Below are 19,995 nucleotides of genomic sequence, written 5' to 3'. Positions count from 1 at the left end.
TTTTGCAAAAATTTGTGAAAACTTGTAGTTTTAGACTATAGTGATGTATGCAGGTTGTGTTTAAAATTTTATAAGCTATAAAACTGTAAATTATAGTTTTAGCTAAAGGATTTAAAAGATTTTATAAATTTTCTTAAAATTTGTCTCTAATGTGATGCAACTACTAAAGTTTTGTACTTTGCATGAAAAGTATATTTACAGCTTTGGTTCAAAATCTTATAAGCTATAAAACTGTAAAACTCAGTTTTGTGCTAAAGCTAACTGTTTAGAAAATATTTTAATTTTTATCAAAAATAGTCCCAAAAGTTGTACGCGTTTTAAGGTATAAGGTAAGAATGTATACTTTCGGCAACTTTTTCTGCAAAAATCTAGCAAACGGACAATTTTACCAAAAAATAGTATCAGAAGCTTTTATTCCAAATTTTATTAGCTATACAACTGTGAAATACAGTTTTGTGGTAAAACAAACCGTTATACAGATATTAACACTTTTATCAAAAATTGTCCTTACAGTATATAAGTATATATGCAAGATGTCTGATTTTTGACAAAAATCTAACAAATGGTGAATGTTACATAAGTATATTGTAAGAAGCTTTTGTTCCTGATAGTATTAGCTAAAAATCTCCAGAACACAGTTTTGTGCCAAAACAAACCATTTATCAGGTATTAATTTTTTTATCAAAAATTGACCCAAAAACAGTACGCGATTTAAGGTATAAGGTAAGAATGTATAATTTCGGCAACTAATATTTATAAATTAATAATTTGGCAAAAATCTAGCAAATTATGAATGTTACACAAAAATATTATGAGAAACTTTTGTTTCTAATAGTATTAGCTAAAAAACCCAGAATTCAGTTTTGCGATAAATCCAGTGGTTTAGGAAATATAATTAGTTTTACCAAAAATTGTCCTCAAAGTTGTAAACGATTCAAAATATTCATATACAAGAATTCCGGATTTTGCAAAGTTTATGCAAAAATTTATGCAAATGTTAATATTTACATAAAAGTGATGTATCACAAGTTTGTCCAGAATTTTGTGAGCTATATGATCATGGAACACAGTTTTGTGATCAAATCAAGGGTTTAGATTCTAAACTTTAGAAGATATAAGTACATTTCTCTAAAAACGATATGGCAAAAATTTTACTGGTGTTCTACGTTTTGGGAAAAAGCACCAAAATGGTAAGTGATACACAAAAACTGTGTATAAACGAAATGTTCAAAATTTTATCTCCAGAACATTATATAGTGCTAAAACCAAAAGTTTCCAAAAAATTTGCATTTTTCTAAGTGATGTCGATTTTTGGTGATGCTCAGAAGTTTCTTATCAAAATAATCAAAAGGCAAGTTAAGGCAACGAGTTTCACATCTAGTGATGTTTACAACAGAGTATTTGTGTTCTTGATTGATGCCTCCAGAAGTTTTACTTCTAATTATCCTTACAAACTAATTTTTGTCTAATTAATTACCACACCTCCTGCAAGTTTCACGAGATTCATTTTGTGATCTTCTTATTGTATCCGTAGGAGTTGATTGCTGAAATCACACAAAAAGTGGTAAATTTGTGGTAAATATCCTTATTTGATGGTGATGGTAAATGAGTATTAGATGATGAGTGCAATTGATAGATAATCCTATTAATGACCAACATTTGTTTGTCAATTTTGATACCAAGTTTTGCTAAATCTCCAATTACCAAAAGTGGTTGGTAATAGATTAGATGATGGTGCTGATAGATTTCGTTAGTATGGTGAATTATTATGTAGATTATTAGATGATGAGTGCTATTGTTAGATGATCCTGCTTTTAATTTTTGTTGGCCAACATTTGCTTATAAATCTTGCTACTCAGTTTTGCTAAATTTTCAACTTTCTGGTCAATATGATGTAGGTTTTGAGATGCACTTGGATATTTTTATGGATTCCTAAGTGTCAACTATTGGTGGATTAATTCTTTGATGCAAAGTGTACACAATCACATCACAATTTGGATAGAATCGGTTTATGTAATACAAAGATCTTGGCCAGCATTAATTCTAACCTTAATTCTAATAATTCTATACAATCAAGATCAGTAAGATTTTGTTTAAGTTTGTTGACAATTTGACCAACTGATCTAATTAAATTGTCATTAATTTCTTTATTTGTGCAAATATTTCCAAATTTAGGCATCATTTTAGCAGAAAACTTTTTGCTGGACCAAGTAGTTTTTTGAACAATAGTCTAAGATTTAGGTTTTTGGTCTAACTGTGCTAATATTCACTGAATTTGGACTAAATGTTAGTGAGCTTTTTAATTAATTCTAAATTTTGGACATGACTTTAAATGTTGATCCCACGAAAGAAGTAGTTGCTGAACTAATTGTTATATAATTCAACTAGATTTATAAGTATTACCAATGCCATCAAGATAAATGGTTAGTTTTACCATCATTTTTAAACTAGAAATTAGGATCAATGAATTGTGATTTTTAGATATTCCTAAATTGCGGACATTACTTCAAATGTGGATCCAAACAACTACTATGTTAGTGGTCAACTTGCAAAGTTATGCAATTGAATAAATAAATTTTTCCAATATCTTTAAGAGAAATCAGTTTAGTCATCAATTTTAAACCTGAAACTGTTATCAGCTAACTGATTTTTTCGAATATTCCTAAATTTAGACATGACTTTAAATGTTGATAGCAAGAAAAACATTTTTGCTGGTCAAATTGTAAAATTATACAACTAAATAAGTAAATATGTCCGATATCTCCTAGAGAATATATTAGTTTAGTCATCAGTTTTAAACCATAAACTGCTATCAATTGAGTCAACTCCTTGAGTATTGCAAAATCTAGACGTGTCTTTATATATTGACCATAACAAAAACTTTCTTGCTGGTCAAATTTGCCAAATAATTTAATCAAATATATAAACTGCACCAATGCCACCAAGGCAACACATCAGTTTTACCATCAATTTTAAACCAGAAATTGCTATCAACCAACCAAATTTCATGAGAATTCTTAAATTTAGATATTATTTCAACGATTGATTCAAACAAAAACTTTCTTGCTGGTCAAAATATAGAGTAAACCTACTAAAAATATAAACTGTACCCATGCCACCAAAACAAAAGATCAGATTAGTCATCATGTTTTAATCAGAATTTTCTATCAGCTAACTGAATTTCTACAATATTCCTAAATTTAGACAAGACTTTAAACGTTGACCTTAAGAAAAGCTTTTTTGCTGGTCAAAATGTAAAATTAGGCAACCAGATATATAAATTTCACTCAAGTCACCAAGACAAATTATTAGTTTTGACACCAATTTTAGACCAGCAATTGCTATCAATTGAGTCAACTCCTTAATTATTCCTGAATTTAGACTCAACTTCATCAATTGATCCAAACAAAAACTTTCTTGCTAGTCAATATGTAAAATAAATTCACTGAATATATAAATTTTACCAATGGCACCAAGACAAAGACATCAGTTATTTATATAAATTTTTACCAATTGCACCAAGACAAAAATAGAAAAAGTACCTAGGTACAAAAAGGAATATTTAAGGAATTTTGTTGTACCTAGAAATATCTTTCTTCATACAATATTTACCAAAAATTTAACTAGTCATCACTTTTTAACCAGAAATTAAGATCAATAAACGAAGTTTCTTAAATATTCCTAGATCCAAACAGAAACTTTCCTGCTGGAGAAATTTGTTCTTTGGTCAACAAATTTGCTTCATGATCAATTTAATTTTTGAAAATGATGATTGCATGATAAAAAGTGATTTTTCTTCTCTTACCTTTGAATTCAGGATCACACATAACCAGCAGCTCATACCATTCCTCTCCTCGAACTCTTGGTATATCCAAATGACCACCATAACAATCTGGTAGACATTTGGCACTAATGTGCTGGTGCAAAGATTTGCGATCAGTACCATGGAAAATAATCCTGGACTTCAATTTGTCCCTTAAGAAGGGTTTGAAGAGCTGGAAGACCATGTTGAAGATGTAGGGCTGGTTCACTATGTGGATGCTCTTGATACGAAGGGGGACTGAATCCTAGGGAAAAAGACAAACGATATAACCATGATGACTCAAAAAGGGTTAATTTTGGTCTATTTACCTGTAACCAGTCAACTATCCTTTTAGCGAATGGTGGTGTGAATTGCCAGACTTGTTGCATCGACAAACCGTCCATGTCGAAGATGACGACTGCTCCACAAATTTGGGTTTCTGGTTCCAACATTGCAGCTTCTAGAAACATGACTGCACCTTTGAAAACTTCATCTAAGTTGCATTTGTTGTGCTTCCATTTTTCTAAAAAAAAATCAAAATTATTTGGGTAAATCATAATGGAGCAAGAACTTGTTTTTGGATGTAGAACTATTAGATTAGATATAAAATTTGAATAAAAATTGTGATGGCAGTATTGTTTTGAAGGTTGTTTCTAAAATGTTTTTAAAATTTACTGGACAAGACTAATTTTGTTCCTGAAGATGATATAAAATGGTGGAAGATCATGGTGAAGCAATAATTTGTTTTGCGTTTTTGGTGAAGATATCGATTTGGGATTGTTGTAGGATGTTGATTGCGTGCATATTAAGATGCCTGCAACACTAGAACATCATACCCTAGCCCGTTCTAAAGATAAAGACAAGTGAGCAAATTGCATATGAAGTGCGCCAAATTGCAATTGCTCCGTAGGATATCTCGAGAAGCAATGAAGATATCGATTTGGGATTGTTGTAGGATGTTGATTGGGTGCAGCTTTATATGTCTGCAACACTAGAACATCATACCCTAGCCCGTTCTAAAGATAAAGACAAGTGAGCAAATTTGCATATGGAGTGCGCCTCAATTCGATTGCTCCGTAGAATATCTCGAGAAGCATTGAAGATATCGATTTGGGATTGTTGTAGGATGTTGATTGCGTGCATATTAAGATGCCTGCAACACTAGAACATCTTACCCTAGCCCGTTCTAAAGATAAAGACAAGTGAGCAAATTTGCATATGGAGTGCGCCTCAATTCGAATGCTCCGTAGAATATCTCGAGAAGCAATGAAGATATCGATTTGGGATTGTTGTAGGATGTTGATTGCGTGCATATTAAGATGCCTGCAACACTAGAACATCTTACCCTAGCCCGTTCTAAAGATAAAGACAAGTGAGCAATTTGCATACAAAGTGCGCCTCAATTGCAATTGCTCCGTAGAATATCTCGAGAAGAAATGAAGATATCGATTTGGGATTGTTGTAGGATGTTGATTGCGTGCATATTAAGATGCCTGCAACACTAGAACATCATACCCTAGCCCGTTCTAAAGATAAAGACAAGTGAGCAAATTTGCATATGGAGTGCGCCTCAATTCGATTGCTCCGTAGAATATCTCGAGAAGCAATGAAGATATCGATTTGGGATTGTTGTAGGATGTTGATTGCGTGCATATTAAGATGCCTGCAACACTAGAACATCTTACCCTAGCCCGTTCTAAAGATAAAGACAAGTGAGCAAATTTGCATATGGAGTGCGCCTCAATTCGATTGCTCCGTAGAATATCTCGAGAAGCAATGAAGATATCGATTTGGGATTGTTGTAGGATGTTGATTGGGTGCAGCTTTATATGTCTGCAACACTAGAACATCATACCCTAGCCCGTTCTAAAGATAAAGACAAGTGAGCAAATTTGCATATGGAGTGCGCCTCAGTTCGATTGCTCCGTAGAATATCTCAGGAAGCAATGAAGATATCGATTTGGGATTGTTGTAGGATGTTGATTGCGTGCATATTAAGATGCCTGCAACACTAGAACATCATACCCTAGCCCGTTCTAAAGATAAAGACAAGTGAGCAAATTGCATATGAAGTGCGCCAAATTGCAATTGCTCCGTAGGATATCTCGAGAAGCAATGAAGATATCGATTTGGGATTGTTGTAGGATGTTGATTGCGTGCATATTAAGATGCCTGCAACACTAGAACATCATACCCTAGCCCGTTCTAAAGATAAAGACAAGTGAGCAAATTTGCATATGGAGTGCGCCTCAATTCGATTGCTCCGTAGAATATCTCAGGAAGCAATGAAGATATCGATTTGGGATTGTTGTAGGATGTTGATTGGGTGCAGCTTTATATGTCTGCAACACTAGAACATCATACCCTAGCCCGTTCTAAAGATAAAGACAAGTGAGCAAATTTGCATATGGAGTGCGCCTTAATAATTAATTATTATAAAAATTTTATTAAAAAGTATTAAATTTTGTTAACACGACGTAATATTAGATAAAATGATCTAAATTTTGTTATACTTAAAAATATTTTTGTCCACACAAAATCCTTCAAAAATATAAGATTATCATCATACTTCAAACCAAACACAAAACTTTAAAAAAAAATCTAGTAAATCTGTTAATTTTCATTTTGATGATTTTTCTTCTACTTACTTCCAAGTTCCAAAAGCAATATCCTTCTTCCCAATTGATCTCTATTTGGAAAAACTGTCAGAATATTTTGTTGGAAAACATTTTTTTCACCACTTGGAATTAGTCCATCGTAGACGTTGGCATGTTTTACTTTAAAACTGTAGTATCTTTTAATCTGAAAAAATATAAAAATAGTAAAAAATAATAGAAGTCAAATTTAATATGAAGAATAGGTAGAAAATTTTATTACTTTAAACCGGTAGTTCTATAAACAAAAAAACAACTATTGCTTGAACTTACTAATAAAACTGAATTAAACTCTACTAAACAAAATTTTCAATATTTCAGTATTTTTCTATCGAAAATACATTTTATTATTTAATCAATTACCTTCGTCTAGCCATTTGTCTAATAAATAATTATATATATATATATATATATATATATAATAAAAATCAACTTTTTCACTCATATTATCGTCGAACAAAAACAGGTTTTAGTGTCAAATCAACGTCATAATTTAATTATACAATTTTATTCGGACAAAGACAAAAAATGTTAAAAAAACTTTAATTGTGACGCCAGAATGATTGTTCAAAATTTCTATGACGCAAATTTATCAAAAACGTAATATATTTTTCATATATAACAAAATTTAACGTCTATTTTTGACAAATAAAAATACCCTTAAAATATATGATAACGTTTCAATTACAAATTTAAAGTATATCGAGTTGCTGTAGAGATGTTAGACAATGTTATAAATAAATCAATTTTGCCAAATATTTCATTTAAATAAAACAAACAGATAAAAAGTTACAGAAGATATTATAAATAAATGTCCTTCAGAATTTTTGATCTGCGATCAAAACTTACGTCTCCTTGTAAAGATAAATGAAAATTTAGTGCGATTAGATTAAACGTGTATTATCAAATTGATTTTGGAGTATATTTAGTAAATTTAGGGCATTATGATATTAGAAAATATTTAAGATAATTCAATTTTGAACAAATTTTTAGCATATTTCATTGACATAGCATAAACAATTTAAAAGTTACAAGAGATTTAAGAAATGCACAAAAGCTTTAGAAGTAATTGAAAGCGATTTTAAAGTATACCGAATAGCTGTAGGTCCTTAATATGTTAGACAATATTGCAACTTATTTAATTTCGTAAATATTTACTATATATGTCATATATATTGGAATATTAGTTTAAAAGTTATTGTTATTCCTAAACACATTTTCAAATGCAATTTTAAATTATAACAAATTGTTGTACAACAGTATGGTGTTACAAAATTTTAAAGAATAGTCTGAAATTGTCAAAAAAATATAATTTGTTATTTATTATGTAGACTTTAATAATTTTTTTAAATAAAAAACGGATTTCTTATCATTTAGTTTTGACTGCGTAATACTTATGTGTACATATTTCTAGTTAGACTTGTTTCGTAAGTACAAAGATATATATATATATATATATATATATATATATAATATGTATATATATAAGTGTATATATTTCTGATATAAATGCACTTTCATTTTGACATACATATACATGCCTAAAATCAAACGCAAATTGCATCTTGCACCGATTTCAAAATATCTGTCCATTTAACTATTGAATTTACTATAACTTCTATACGATTAGATTGAGAATAATAAAATATTTAGCAAATTTGTTGGAAATTATATAATCTGTTAAATTCTTTAATATCATAGTATTATAAATCTACTCAGAGTACTCTAAAATCACATTTGAAAGTAGAAAATTAAATTAAGCTAATTCGCATTTATTTACTGTATATCGTATGTTATTATTTACAGTTAGAAAAATATTCGACAAATTTGTACAAAATGAAATAATTTACTCATAAATTTTATACAAATAAAATATATAATAATTATCTTAACCTTTTTCATCTGTTTTATATCAGATTGACATTTATAAATGTGTAAAAATTGTGTAAAAAATACCGCAATGGAATAATTTATATATTTATATATGGGAAGTGTAAAAAATATTGTTAAAACTCACGTTTGCGGAAAATTTATTCAATTAATCTAATTATGCGAATATTTTATTTTTATCTGGAAGAAATAGATGAATAAATCTTCAATTCAATGACAAAGACAACTTTGTTCACGGTCAAATGGTTTTTTATAAATAAATATGTATTTTAAATAGAAACTTTCACTAAAACTAATTTATGCATACAGTAATTTAATAAACTAAAATATTTTTAGTATAAAATTTTTTAAAAATCTAATTATAGTACAAATTGAATATTTGTAAATACCTGTAGTCGATTTGATTTGATAATTTAGTCGATTTTGAAAAATTTTCTGAGAAAATATAGAATTTTATTTAAATGAACTGAAATTAGATTAAATTATATAAATTATGTCATACTTAGAAATATTTTTGTTCATATACAATTTTATAAAAAATCAAGATTTTAATTGACTTAATGCTAAACAGAAATGTTATGGTACAAATTTTCTGAGAAAGTATCGAATTTTGTAAAAACGACATGAAATTAGATTAAATTATGTAAATTATGTAGTATTTAAAAATATTTTTGTTTATATAACATTTTATAAAAAATTAGGATTTTAATTGTCTTAAAGCTGAACAGAAATGTTTTACGTAATCATGATACGAATTTTTAAACTTTAGTCCATGTTGAAAAATTTTCCAAGAAAGTATCAAATTTTGTTTAAACTACAGGAAATTAGACTAAATTATCTACGTTATGTCATACTTAGAAAAATTTTTGTTCATACAAAATTTTATGAAACTTTAAGATCTTTTCACATATAAAACCGAGTAAAATAAATTATTCATAAGCATGTTAAATCGAAAGTGCATTTTTATCCGTATAATAATACAATTATATATATATATATATATATATATATATATATATATATATATATATACATATATAAATGACAGTAATTGCATGTCAACCAGATGTACGTAATATATTTATATCAATTATTATAATTATTTCATATCTAATAAAAGCATGCACATGTCATGTAATTCAATCCGTTCACCATAAAATAGTTATCAGTTATATAAAAGTTTTGATTGAAATAAAAACTTCCGACATACCAAAAAAATAAGTTAGACATATCAGAAATTAACGAAATTTTTGTACAAATTTTAGAATAAATAAAATAAATCTTTTATCCTTACCATATCCCTGGCACTCTCAGGATAAAATTTGCAAGGCCTCAAAAATCTCACAAGCCATTGTTCATTATCCAAAGGACAATGCAAATCTTTTTCCTCCTTTAAAAGAGCTTTAAGCTCCTCAATGGCTTCTCGTTTTCTGTCCGGATTTTCCCGGAGTTCTTTCCGGGCGATTTCTGCCACTTTTTCATTTGGCTCATCCAATTCAAATTGGAGAACAAAGTCACCCAATTTGATCTTGGGCAATTCCGTCATATTGGACATCATCTCGGCAAGAACTAAAAAAAAATTAATAATATAATAGATAATTTTATATATCTTTTCTTTCACTGGTGTCTGGATTTGTTGCAATCTAATAAGAAAATAAGAGCGACCCGCATACGTTCTTATAAGAATCTAATACGAATACGCAAGTCATATAAATTTCCTCCTATCCGGTTAGTCTAGTTTCTAACGCGACAATTTTCTGTTTTCTGTTTATAATTTTATAAATGCAACTTTTTTCTACTATTACGCAGATTTATATTGAGCATAATAATAGACAGGTTACATAAAATTTGCGGAATGTTTTTTGCAACTTAATTTTTTTGCATAAAAATTAACTCAAGAATAATGTGTATTATAAGTGTACTTTTGTTATAAAATTGTAATATTTTTGAGTTGGGTAGAAGATTTAAGTAATTTTAAAATTTCATGTTATAGTAGACATTTTGAAGTATTAGGTGTACAAATTTTATCACTATATTACAAACGGTACGTCCTGAAGAACTTTCCAAAAACCCATTAAATTTTGTCATTAACGCAAGACTCATGAGTATTTTTTGTTTTGTACTTTTGTTATAAAATTGTAAATTTTTTGTGTTTGGTGAAAGATTTGAATAATTTTAAAATTTGATGTTACAGTAGACATTTTTAAGTATTACGTATGCAAATTTTATGTTCATATTACATACGGTACGTCCTGAAGAGCTTTTCAAAAACCCATTAAATTTTTTCTCACCATGAATAATTTTTTGATGCTTGTTATTAGTGTAGCTTATCCATAAAATTGTAAATTTCTTTTGTTTGGTAAATATTTGAAGAATGTGATATCATGGTAGACATTTTGAAGTATTAGATGTGCAAATTTTATGACTATATTGCAAACCGTACGTCCTGAAGAGCTTTCAAAAAACCCATTAAATTTTTTCTAATAACCCAAGACTCGTGAATATATTTTTGATGCTTGTTATTAGTGTTTTTATCCATAAAATTGTAAATTTCTTCTGTTTGGTAAAAGATTTGAAGAATTTTAAAATTTGATATTATAGTAGACAATTTGAAGTATTAGATGTGCAAATTTCATGACTATATTGCAAACGGTACGTCCTGAAGAGCTTTTCAAAAACCCATTAAATTTTTTCTCATCATGAATAATTTTCTGATGCTTGTTATTAATGTACTTTATCCACAAACTTGTGAATTTCTTTTGTTGTATGAAAAACTTAAGTAATTTTAAAATTTGATGTTATAGTAGACATTTTGAAGTATTAGACGTGCAAATTTGATGACTATATTGCAAACGGTACGTCCTGAAGAGCTTTTCAAAAACCCATTAAATTTTGTCAATATCCCAAGACTTATGAATAATTTTTGATTTGCACTTCACCTATAAAACTGTAATTTTCTATTGTTTGGTAAAAGATTTAAGTAATTTTAAAATTTGATGCCATAGTAGACATTTATAAGTATTAGGTGTACAAATTTAATGACTATATTGCAAACGGTACGTCCTGAAGAGCTTCCCAAAAACCCATTGATTTTTTTATAATAACCCAAGACTTATGAATAACTTTTTGACGTTTGTTATTAGTGTACTTTATCCATAAAATTGTAAATTTCTTTTGTTTGGTAGAAGATTTAAGTAATTTTAGAATTTTATGTCATAGTAGACATTCTGAAGTATTAGACGTGCAAATTTTATTATTATATTGCAAACGGTGCGTCCTGAAGAGCTTTCCAAAATCCCATAAAAATTTTTCTAATAACCTAAGACTCATGAATAATTTTTTGATGCTTGTTATTAGTGTACTTTATCCATAAAATTGTAAATTTCTTTTGTTTGGTGAAATATTTAAGTGATTTCAAAATTTCATATTATAGTAGACAATTTGAAGTATTAGATATGCAAATTGTATGACAATATTGCGAACGGTATGTCCTGAAGAGCTTTTCACAAACCCATTAATTTTTTTCTCATCATGAATAATTTTTTGATGCTTGTTATTAGTGTACTTCATCCATAAAATTGTAAATTTCTTTTGTTTGGTAAAAGATTTGAAGAATTTGATATCATAGTAGACATTTTGAAGTATTAGGTGTAGAAATTTTATGACTATATTGCGAAAAGTATGTCCTGAAGAGCTTTCCAAAAACCCATTAAATTTTGTCTTATAAACCAAAACATTTTTTGTGTATATATTATTTTTTTTTGAATTTTTGATTTTATTTGTAGTTTATAAATTATATATATATATGCACATATACATATATATATATATATATATATATATAATTAAATTGACTTCATTCAAATTTTGTTGGTACTCAATAAGAAAATAAGTTTTGTCTAAAATTTATAATATTCTGATAGAAATTTCTTTTGCTAAAAATTATTTAATATTTTCAAGTATTTCGAGTTACTGGAGATACTATATATAAATGTTGATCTATTAATAGTACAGAGGGTCTCAATAAAATCATTCCCAATTATTCACTTTCGATTCTCAATATTGAGTAGGTCAAGAATTATGTTAATTTTGTTCGTTGAGAGTCTGAGGCAATATTACACAATTCTAGTGAGATACATTACATGAATACTTAATGGAATCTTATTGGAATCACTTAAGAATCATAGGAAGACATGACTGACTGACAAGAATTAAATAGTCTTTTATTTTATTACATTTTATGATTTATTGTTATTTTTTTAATATTTTTTTGAATATTTCTATATTTATTTTATTACCGTCGATGACGACAAAATACTCGTCACTGTTGCATTCATATAAGAATCTTGTTAGAAACACGTGCGGTCACAATCGCCCATTAAATTCTAATTAGAAAACGATGAACACGTGAAAAAAACATCGTGTCAATTGTGCCATAAAATTGTAGATGATATGTAATAAATATAATACATTGTTGATCAGACATATGGACTCTAGATAAACTATATGAAGATTTTCAACGGTTTATTTCAAAAATAATAGTAAAAAATTTTGTTACGTTGAATTTAAGTATCAAACATTTTGTGACTTTTAAACCGTTAGACAATATTTAATGAATCATTCGAGAAATTTGTACAATAATACCCTAAATCAACTCAGAATGCTTTAAAATCAATTAGAAAATTGAAAACAAAAAGTTTTTGTAGTGCCAATGTTGATAATTTGGCGGTTTATTTATTTGGTAAATCTGATGTAACTCGAGTACTATATACTTTATATAAATATAATATTAAGCAAATTTGTACTAAATTGAATATTCTTCAATATTGTTTAATATCCTAATGCCCTGAAATAAGTCATTATACTTCAAAATCGAGCTCGAAATTTGGTAAAAAAAGTCTTTCTATAGTGCCTCAGTTGGGAGCTTGTTAGTGTATTTATACATAATATCTCCTGTAACTTTTATAATATTTATTCAATTTAGATAATATATTAGGCAAATTTATCCAAAATAAAGCAATCTGTAAATATGTCTAATATTATGATGCTCTACAGCAACTCGGTATACATGAAATTTGAGCTCAAAATTAAAATCAATGCTTGATTGGATTCCAGTTGCTACTGCATTTATTTACAATATCTTTTGTAACTTTAATACTGTTTAATGAATTCAAATAAAATATTTGGCAAATTTATACAAAATTGGATAATCTTTAAAAGTGCCTAATATCATAATACCCTACAGCAACTTGATATACTTAAAAATCGAGCTCGAAAATTCAAAAAAATTTCGTTTTTAGTGCTTGAGTTAATAACTTGAGTTGAACATGTATTTATCAAATCACTTGTAACTTTGACAATTTTCATTCAATTTAAGTATAATATATGGCAAATTTGTGCAAAATTGAATAATCTTTAATATTGTCTAACATCATAATAACCTACAGCAACTTGGTATACTCAAAAATAGATAATAAAAATATTTAGCAAATTTTTACAAAACTGAATAATCTTCAATATTGTCTAATATTACAAATCCCTATAGAATCCCCTTTTAAATTGCAATTGAAAATACTTGATTAGACAAAAATATAAACCAATACCTTGTAGTCATGTAAGTTAGATGGTAAATATTTACACTAATTTATTTACTTAGTTATAATTTAATTTATCTAATTAATAATGCAAATAATGTAACTTTTGTTGAATGATTTGCATTTATTATTTTTTTCTAGTTATTTATAAATATAATTTTTATAATAAAGTACAACAGCACCCAAGTAATTAATTATATCATGCACTTTGCTCAATAAAACTTGATTAATTATATATATATATATATATATATATATATATATATTTTTTCACCATTATGCAACGTTTCTTCCTAATACTAATAATAATAAAAAAGTCGTCTGACCTTCGTCGTGTTAGATAAAATCTATTTACATTTTTATGAATTAATTATTGACTTTTTATTGACTCCAAATAGTTTTTTCCTCTTAAGACAACATCCAGTTCAACTTGTACAAAACCTTGGACGACCGACAGTCAATCTTCAATAAAATGTCAATATTAACATTAGAAAAAAACTTTTGTCTTATTCTAAATATTAATTTTATTAATTTCGGGAAGAAACTAAGACTTTGTTCAACATTTTTGCCAAAGATCCTGGACCGATATTGGATATTTAAAATCCGGCAGTTGGAAAAATGTTTTTGATGGAATTGTTGTTTATAACTGCTAAACTATTCGTTTGATATTAATGATGTATCTGACTTAAATATTCAAAATTAAATTATCTGCAAGGTTTTCTAACACAGAAATAACCTACAGCAACTCTGTGTACTTCAAAATCGATTTTGAATCTAGATGTTTATGCCTGATGTAAAGTTTTACCTATATTAACAGTTGTGCATTTGTTTATGATATCTCTTGTAACTTCTTAACAATTTAATGTTAATAAAATATTCAGCAAATTTGTAGAAAATTAAATTATCTATAATATTGCTTAATATCATATATCCCTACAAAAACTGTGTATATTTTAAATTGGAAACTAAAACCTGTATAATAATAACGAGGTCTCAAAAAGTGCATCTATTGCTTATATCGTTTATAGTTTTATATAAATTGTGCATAAGACTCAAATATTTAAGATACAATAGCCTAAAAGTTTTTCTAACAATAACATGCTCTACAGCAATTCGGTATACTTTAAAATTGTCATTGAATCTTGATATATACGATATCTTGATATATCGTATGTCGGGCGTATAGTATTATCTAAGTATATTGACAGTGAAGTTGCAAAATATTTGTGCATTTGTTTACGATCTTGTGTAACTTCTAAACAGTTGGTTTAAAGTTAATGAAATATTTGGCAAATTTGTACAAAATTAAATAATATATAATACCGTCTAACACTATACATTGTTATAACACCCCTGTATACTTTATTTTTGCACTTAAAATAGCACATTAATCCAGAGATTACCCAAGTGTCCTTGCTGGTTATATCGTCTATATCTCCAAAACTATTTGACTAATATAAATTATGTATTTGAGTAAAACGTACAAAATTAAATTTCCAACAAATTTTACTAAGAACAAAATGCTCTACAACATCTCGGTATACCCAGAAACTGTCGTCATTTAGTGTTGTTGACCCGACATTAATATTCGTTTCGAGTGACTCATACTTTAAACGTGACAATTGTGCGAAATGGAAATCATTCATACAAATATATATATATATATATATATATATATATATATATATATGTATGTATGTATGTATATTTATATATTTGTTATTTTTGAGGTCAAGGCCAGAGTATTGTTTCTTAAAGACAACTGTCTGAAGATAATTTTTTGCTTTTTTGACTCTGTAAATAAAATGCAACAAAAATCAATGCAATTTATAAAAAAATATTTATTTTATATATTAAATAGAATATTGCAATTTTTTTATACTTTTTCCTATAAGATTTATATTGATACTTCCTAAAATTCTTACAAGATTCGTGTCAGAAATCTAAATTAATCTTTTTAAGGAAATTATATTAATCAATCATACTGTCATCTAATATATATATAATTTTCTTATGTAATGTTTGCACATTTGAAATATCTATTACAGATATCACTTTACTTAAGTCATCAAAGCATATATATATATATATATATATATATATATATACATTTATATATTCTTATTTTTATATTTATATATCAATTTTTAAACAAGCAATGGTCATTGTTTCATGAAGTTAACTTTCATTTCATACTAACAGATTTCTTAACAATTTTTTATATACATATATATATACATAAATATGCATTTGTATATATATATATATATATATATATATATATATATTTTGTGAATGAAACGAAGCATTGAAATCAAACAAGGTTATAATAAAAAAATAACCTTAAAGATTTATTACTCGTGAATCATTGAAAAATTTATAAAGAAATTATATATATACACATATATATATATATATATATATATATATATATATATACATATTTAAATATAGAAAATAAAATTAAGTACATATTTAAAATTTATTTTCTTATTTCAAGTTTGATTCTCATTAGATTATAAAGAATTCTAGTTGTAAAAAAACCCTAAAATATTTGTTTTAGATTTTGTACTTCAAAACTCGATTAGGATAAAACAAATTAATTTAAAACAAAGAATTAAAAAAACAAATCTTATATCAATTCAGTTTACTCAAAAATTTAAAGAAACATAAATTATTTTAAATTAAATTTTATTTACCAGATTTTATTCAAATTAAATATTATTACTTGGCTTTTTATATAATTGCTTTGGCTTTTATAAACTTTTAACTTATTTTAAATTAGATTTTATTTTATAATTTTTATTTAAATTAAAAATTTGTACTTGGTCTTTTATATAATTACTTTGGCTTTTAGAAACTTATAACTTATTTCAAATTAAATTTTATTTAACAGATTTTATTTAAATTAAAAATTTGTACTTGGCTTTTTATATAATTACTCTTTGGCTTTTAGAAACTTGTAACTTATTTTAAATTAGATTTTGTTTTACAGATTTTATTCAAATTAAAAATTATTACTTGGCTTTTCATATAATTACATTGGCTTTTAGAAACTTGTAGCTTATTTTATTTTAAATTTTATTTATCAGGTTTTATTTAAATTAAAAATTATTACTTGGCTTTTTATATAATTACTTAGGCTTTTAGAAACTTATAACTTATTTTAAATTAGATTTTGTTTTACAGATTTTATGTAAATTAAAAATTATTATTTGGCTTTTTATATCATTGCTTTGGCTTTTATAAACTTTTAACTTATTTCAAATTAAATTTTATTTTACAGATTTTATTTAAATTAGAAATTTGTACTTGGTCTTTTATATAATTACTTTGGCTTTTAGAAACTTGTAACTTATTTTAAATTAGATTTTATTTAACAGATTTTATTTAAATTAAAAATTATTCCTTGGTTTTTTATATAATTACTTTGGCTTTAAGAAACTTATAACTTATTTTAAATTAAATTTTAATTAACAGATTTTATTTAAATTAAAAATTATTGGTTAGCTTTTTATATAATTACTCTTTGGCTTTTTAGAAACTTATGACTTATTTTAAATTTAATTTAATTTAACAGATTTTATTTAAAATAAAAATTATTACTTAGTTTTTTATATAATTACTTTGGTTTTAATCGATATCAATATTGATTAGTCTTATATAATTATTAATAATTACCATTTCATACTGCAAATAATATTTCATTATATGAGTAAGATTTATTATTACGTCAAGAAGTTCTCTTAAAATAGTGATGTGTAAAATTTTCGAAGAAATCCCACAATTAGAGCTGTGAATGAAACATATTTTAAATATCGGTTTTCCCGAGACAAATCGATCATGGAATATTTATTTATGATTAAAATTATATACAAAGTTTTTAAAGTATATAGGATATTTAAAGTATATAGAGTTGTTCTAGAGACACAACTTGCGAAAAAATTAAGTATTAAAAAGAATATTTATTGAATCATTTGTTGTTATTAAATTACTAGTTTATAATTGATTGACGATTAGTAGCATTTTTCATATCAATGGCGATTTTAAATTATACCGAATTGCTGTAGGTTATTATAATATTTGACAAAATGGAAGATTGTTTAATTATAAACAAATGGAGACTGTTTAGGAATTGCATGAATATTTTTGGAGTTACAAACCAAACAGTAAACAAAAACATACATTATTCGAGTATTTATGTTTAAACCATACGATTAATATTCGATATCGATTTAATGGTATAACTAGTTGTTGTAGGTTATTATAATGTTAGACGAAATTAAGCAATATTCAATTATAAACAGATTTGCCAAAGACTGTTTAGGAATTGCATGAACATTTTTGAAGTTACACAACAAACAGTAAACTAAAACACACATTATTCGAGAATTTATGATTAAACTATACAGTTAATATTCGATATCGATTTAAAAGTATACCGAGTTGCTGTAGTGTTTTATCATATTAGACAAACCTATTGATCATTTAATTATAAATAAATTCGCTGTACACATTTTAGACATTAGAAAAATTGTTTTAAAATTACAGCACAAATACTAAACAAAATCACAGAGCACTCGTGATTTTGACTAATCGATATTGATTTCGATTTTAAAGTATACCGAGTTGCTGTAGGTCATAACAATATTAGACAAACTTTAATATTATTTAATTTTAAACAAAATCGTCTAAGATTATATTCAAATTAAATCAATAGTTTACGACCTATAAGCAATGGTCAGAAAATGCACTTAAAATTACAAATTTGAACCCAAAACTTGAGAATTTGGCTTTCAATGTTAATTTTAGAGTATAAGGAGTTGCTGTGCGGCTTTATAATATTAGACAAACTTAACGAAAATTTTGCCAAACTTGTCTAATATCCTATTAACACCAAACCAATACTTTGCATACTACATCTAGAAAACAAAAAAAAATGCACATATTTGAACCCTGAACTTGAGAATTTGACTTCAATGTCGATTTTAAAGTATACCGAGTTGCTGTAGGTCATTATGATATTAGACAAAATTAAATACAATTGAATTCTGAACAAAATTGTCTAACATTATATTAATACCAAACCAATACTTTACAAATTACAAACGCAATACTAAATAAATACACAAATTTGAACCTTCACATTATGCATTTGACATTCAATGCTTATTTTGAAGTATACCGAGTTGCTGTAGGTCCCTATGATATTAAACAAACTTAAAGACAATTTAATTTAGCACAAATCTCCCAAAAACACCGTCAACCCCAGATATCTCGTTTGAAACTTACAAGAGTTATACTAGAAAAAAACACGAGTTATACTAAAATTATACACAACTACCCAAAATAATTTACAACTTACATATACTATCGTTGTTCGTCATTTCGTCCAAAATTCACACAAACACTTATTCTCAAAAACTTTTACTACACACGTACGTACACTAAAAATACTTTACTACTAATTTAAGTACAATACTATTTAATTTCCAGTATAAATATATGTTTATTCGTCTGCTGTTTACTAAATACTGAGTCATACAGTCTGTGCATAGGGCATTTTATTAATGCGAAAATGTCGAAGTCGAGGAAATACAAATACAAATTTAAATTCCTGAAATATGTATACACGAAGTTTGTTTGTGTGGGTGAGCGCGTACTACTCTTGCGCGTTTTGTATGAGGGACAGGTGATAGTGCGGGCGCTGGTAGGGGTAAAAGATGATAAAAAAAATATTTCAGAAAAAAAAAAATTTTTTTGGAAATTATTATTTTGGTGTACATTTTTATGTGTATAGTTAGGTGCAGCACATTAGTGGTATAATGATATATTATTTTTGAACGCATATTGTAATCGAAATGCTTGTTATATATAGAAAAACAATTATAATTACAATTATAACAAGACTAAATGATTATATTATTAATGATTATATCAATTTAAATTAAAAGAAATATTGTTGTAATAAATTCGTAAATATAATAAGAGTCTGTCATTAGTGAGAGCGCTGGATATGAGTATGTATAATTTTTTTGCATAATTTTCATATTAT

The 19,995-nt window shown here is 26.5% G+C and overlaps 1 protein-coding gene across 1 annotated transcript; it reads right to left on the bottom strand.

Annotated features, from left to right (window-relative positions):
* Window positions 1-1,162: 1,162 nt before the first annotated feature.
* LOC113372587 (alpha-tocopherol transfer protein-like) lies at window positions 1,163-19,467 on the bottom strand. Its single transcript, XM_026612945.1, has 6 exons — window positions 19,306-19,467; window positions 9,641-9,915; window positions 6,451-6,604; window positions 4,132-4,325; window positions 3,806-4,067; window positions 1,163-1,544 (listed from the first exon to the last, which is right to left on the bottom strand). The coding sequence occupies exons 1-6, from the start codon at window positions 19,325-19,327 to the stop codon at window positions 1,504-1,506; spliced, it is 948 nt and encodes a 315-aa protein (XP_026468730.1). The 5' UTR covers window positions 19,328-19,467; the 3' UTR covers window positions 1,163-1,503.
* Window positions 19,468-19,995: the final 528 nt, after the last annotated feature.

This window comes from Ctenocephalides felis, unplaced genomic scaffold (assembly GCF_003426905.1).
Source record: "Ctenocephalides felis isolate EL2017-DRISC unplaced genomic scaffold, ASM342690v1 CF-g0.4_SCAFFOLD_01604, whole genome shotgun sequence".
Classification (NCBI taxonomy): Eukaryota; Metazoa; Arthropoda; class Insecta; order Siphonaptera; family Pulicidae; genus Ctenocephalides; species Ctenocephalides felis.
This window is presented reverse-complemented; position numbering and strand designations above follow the sequence as displayed.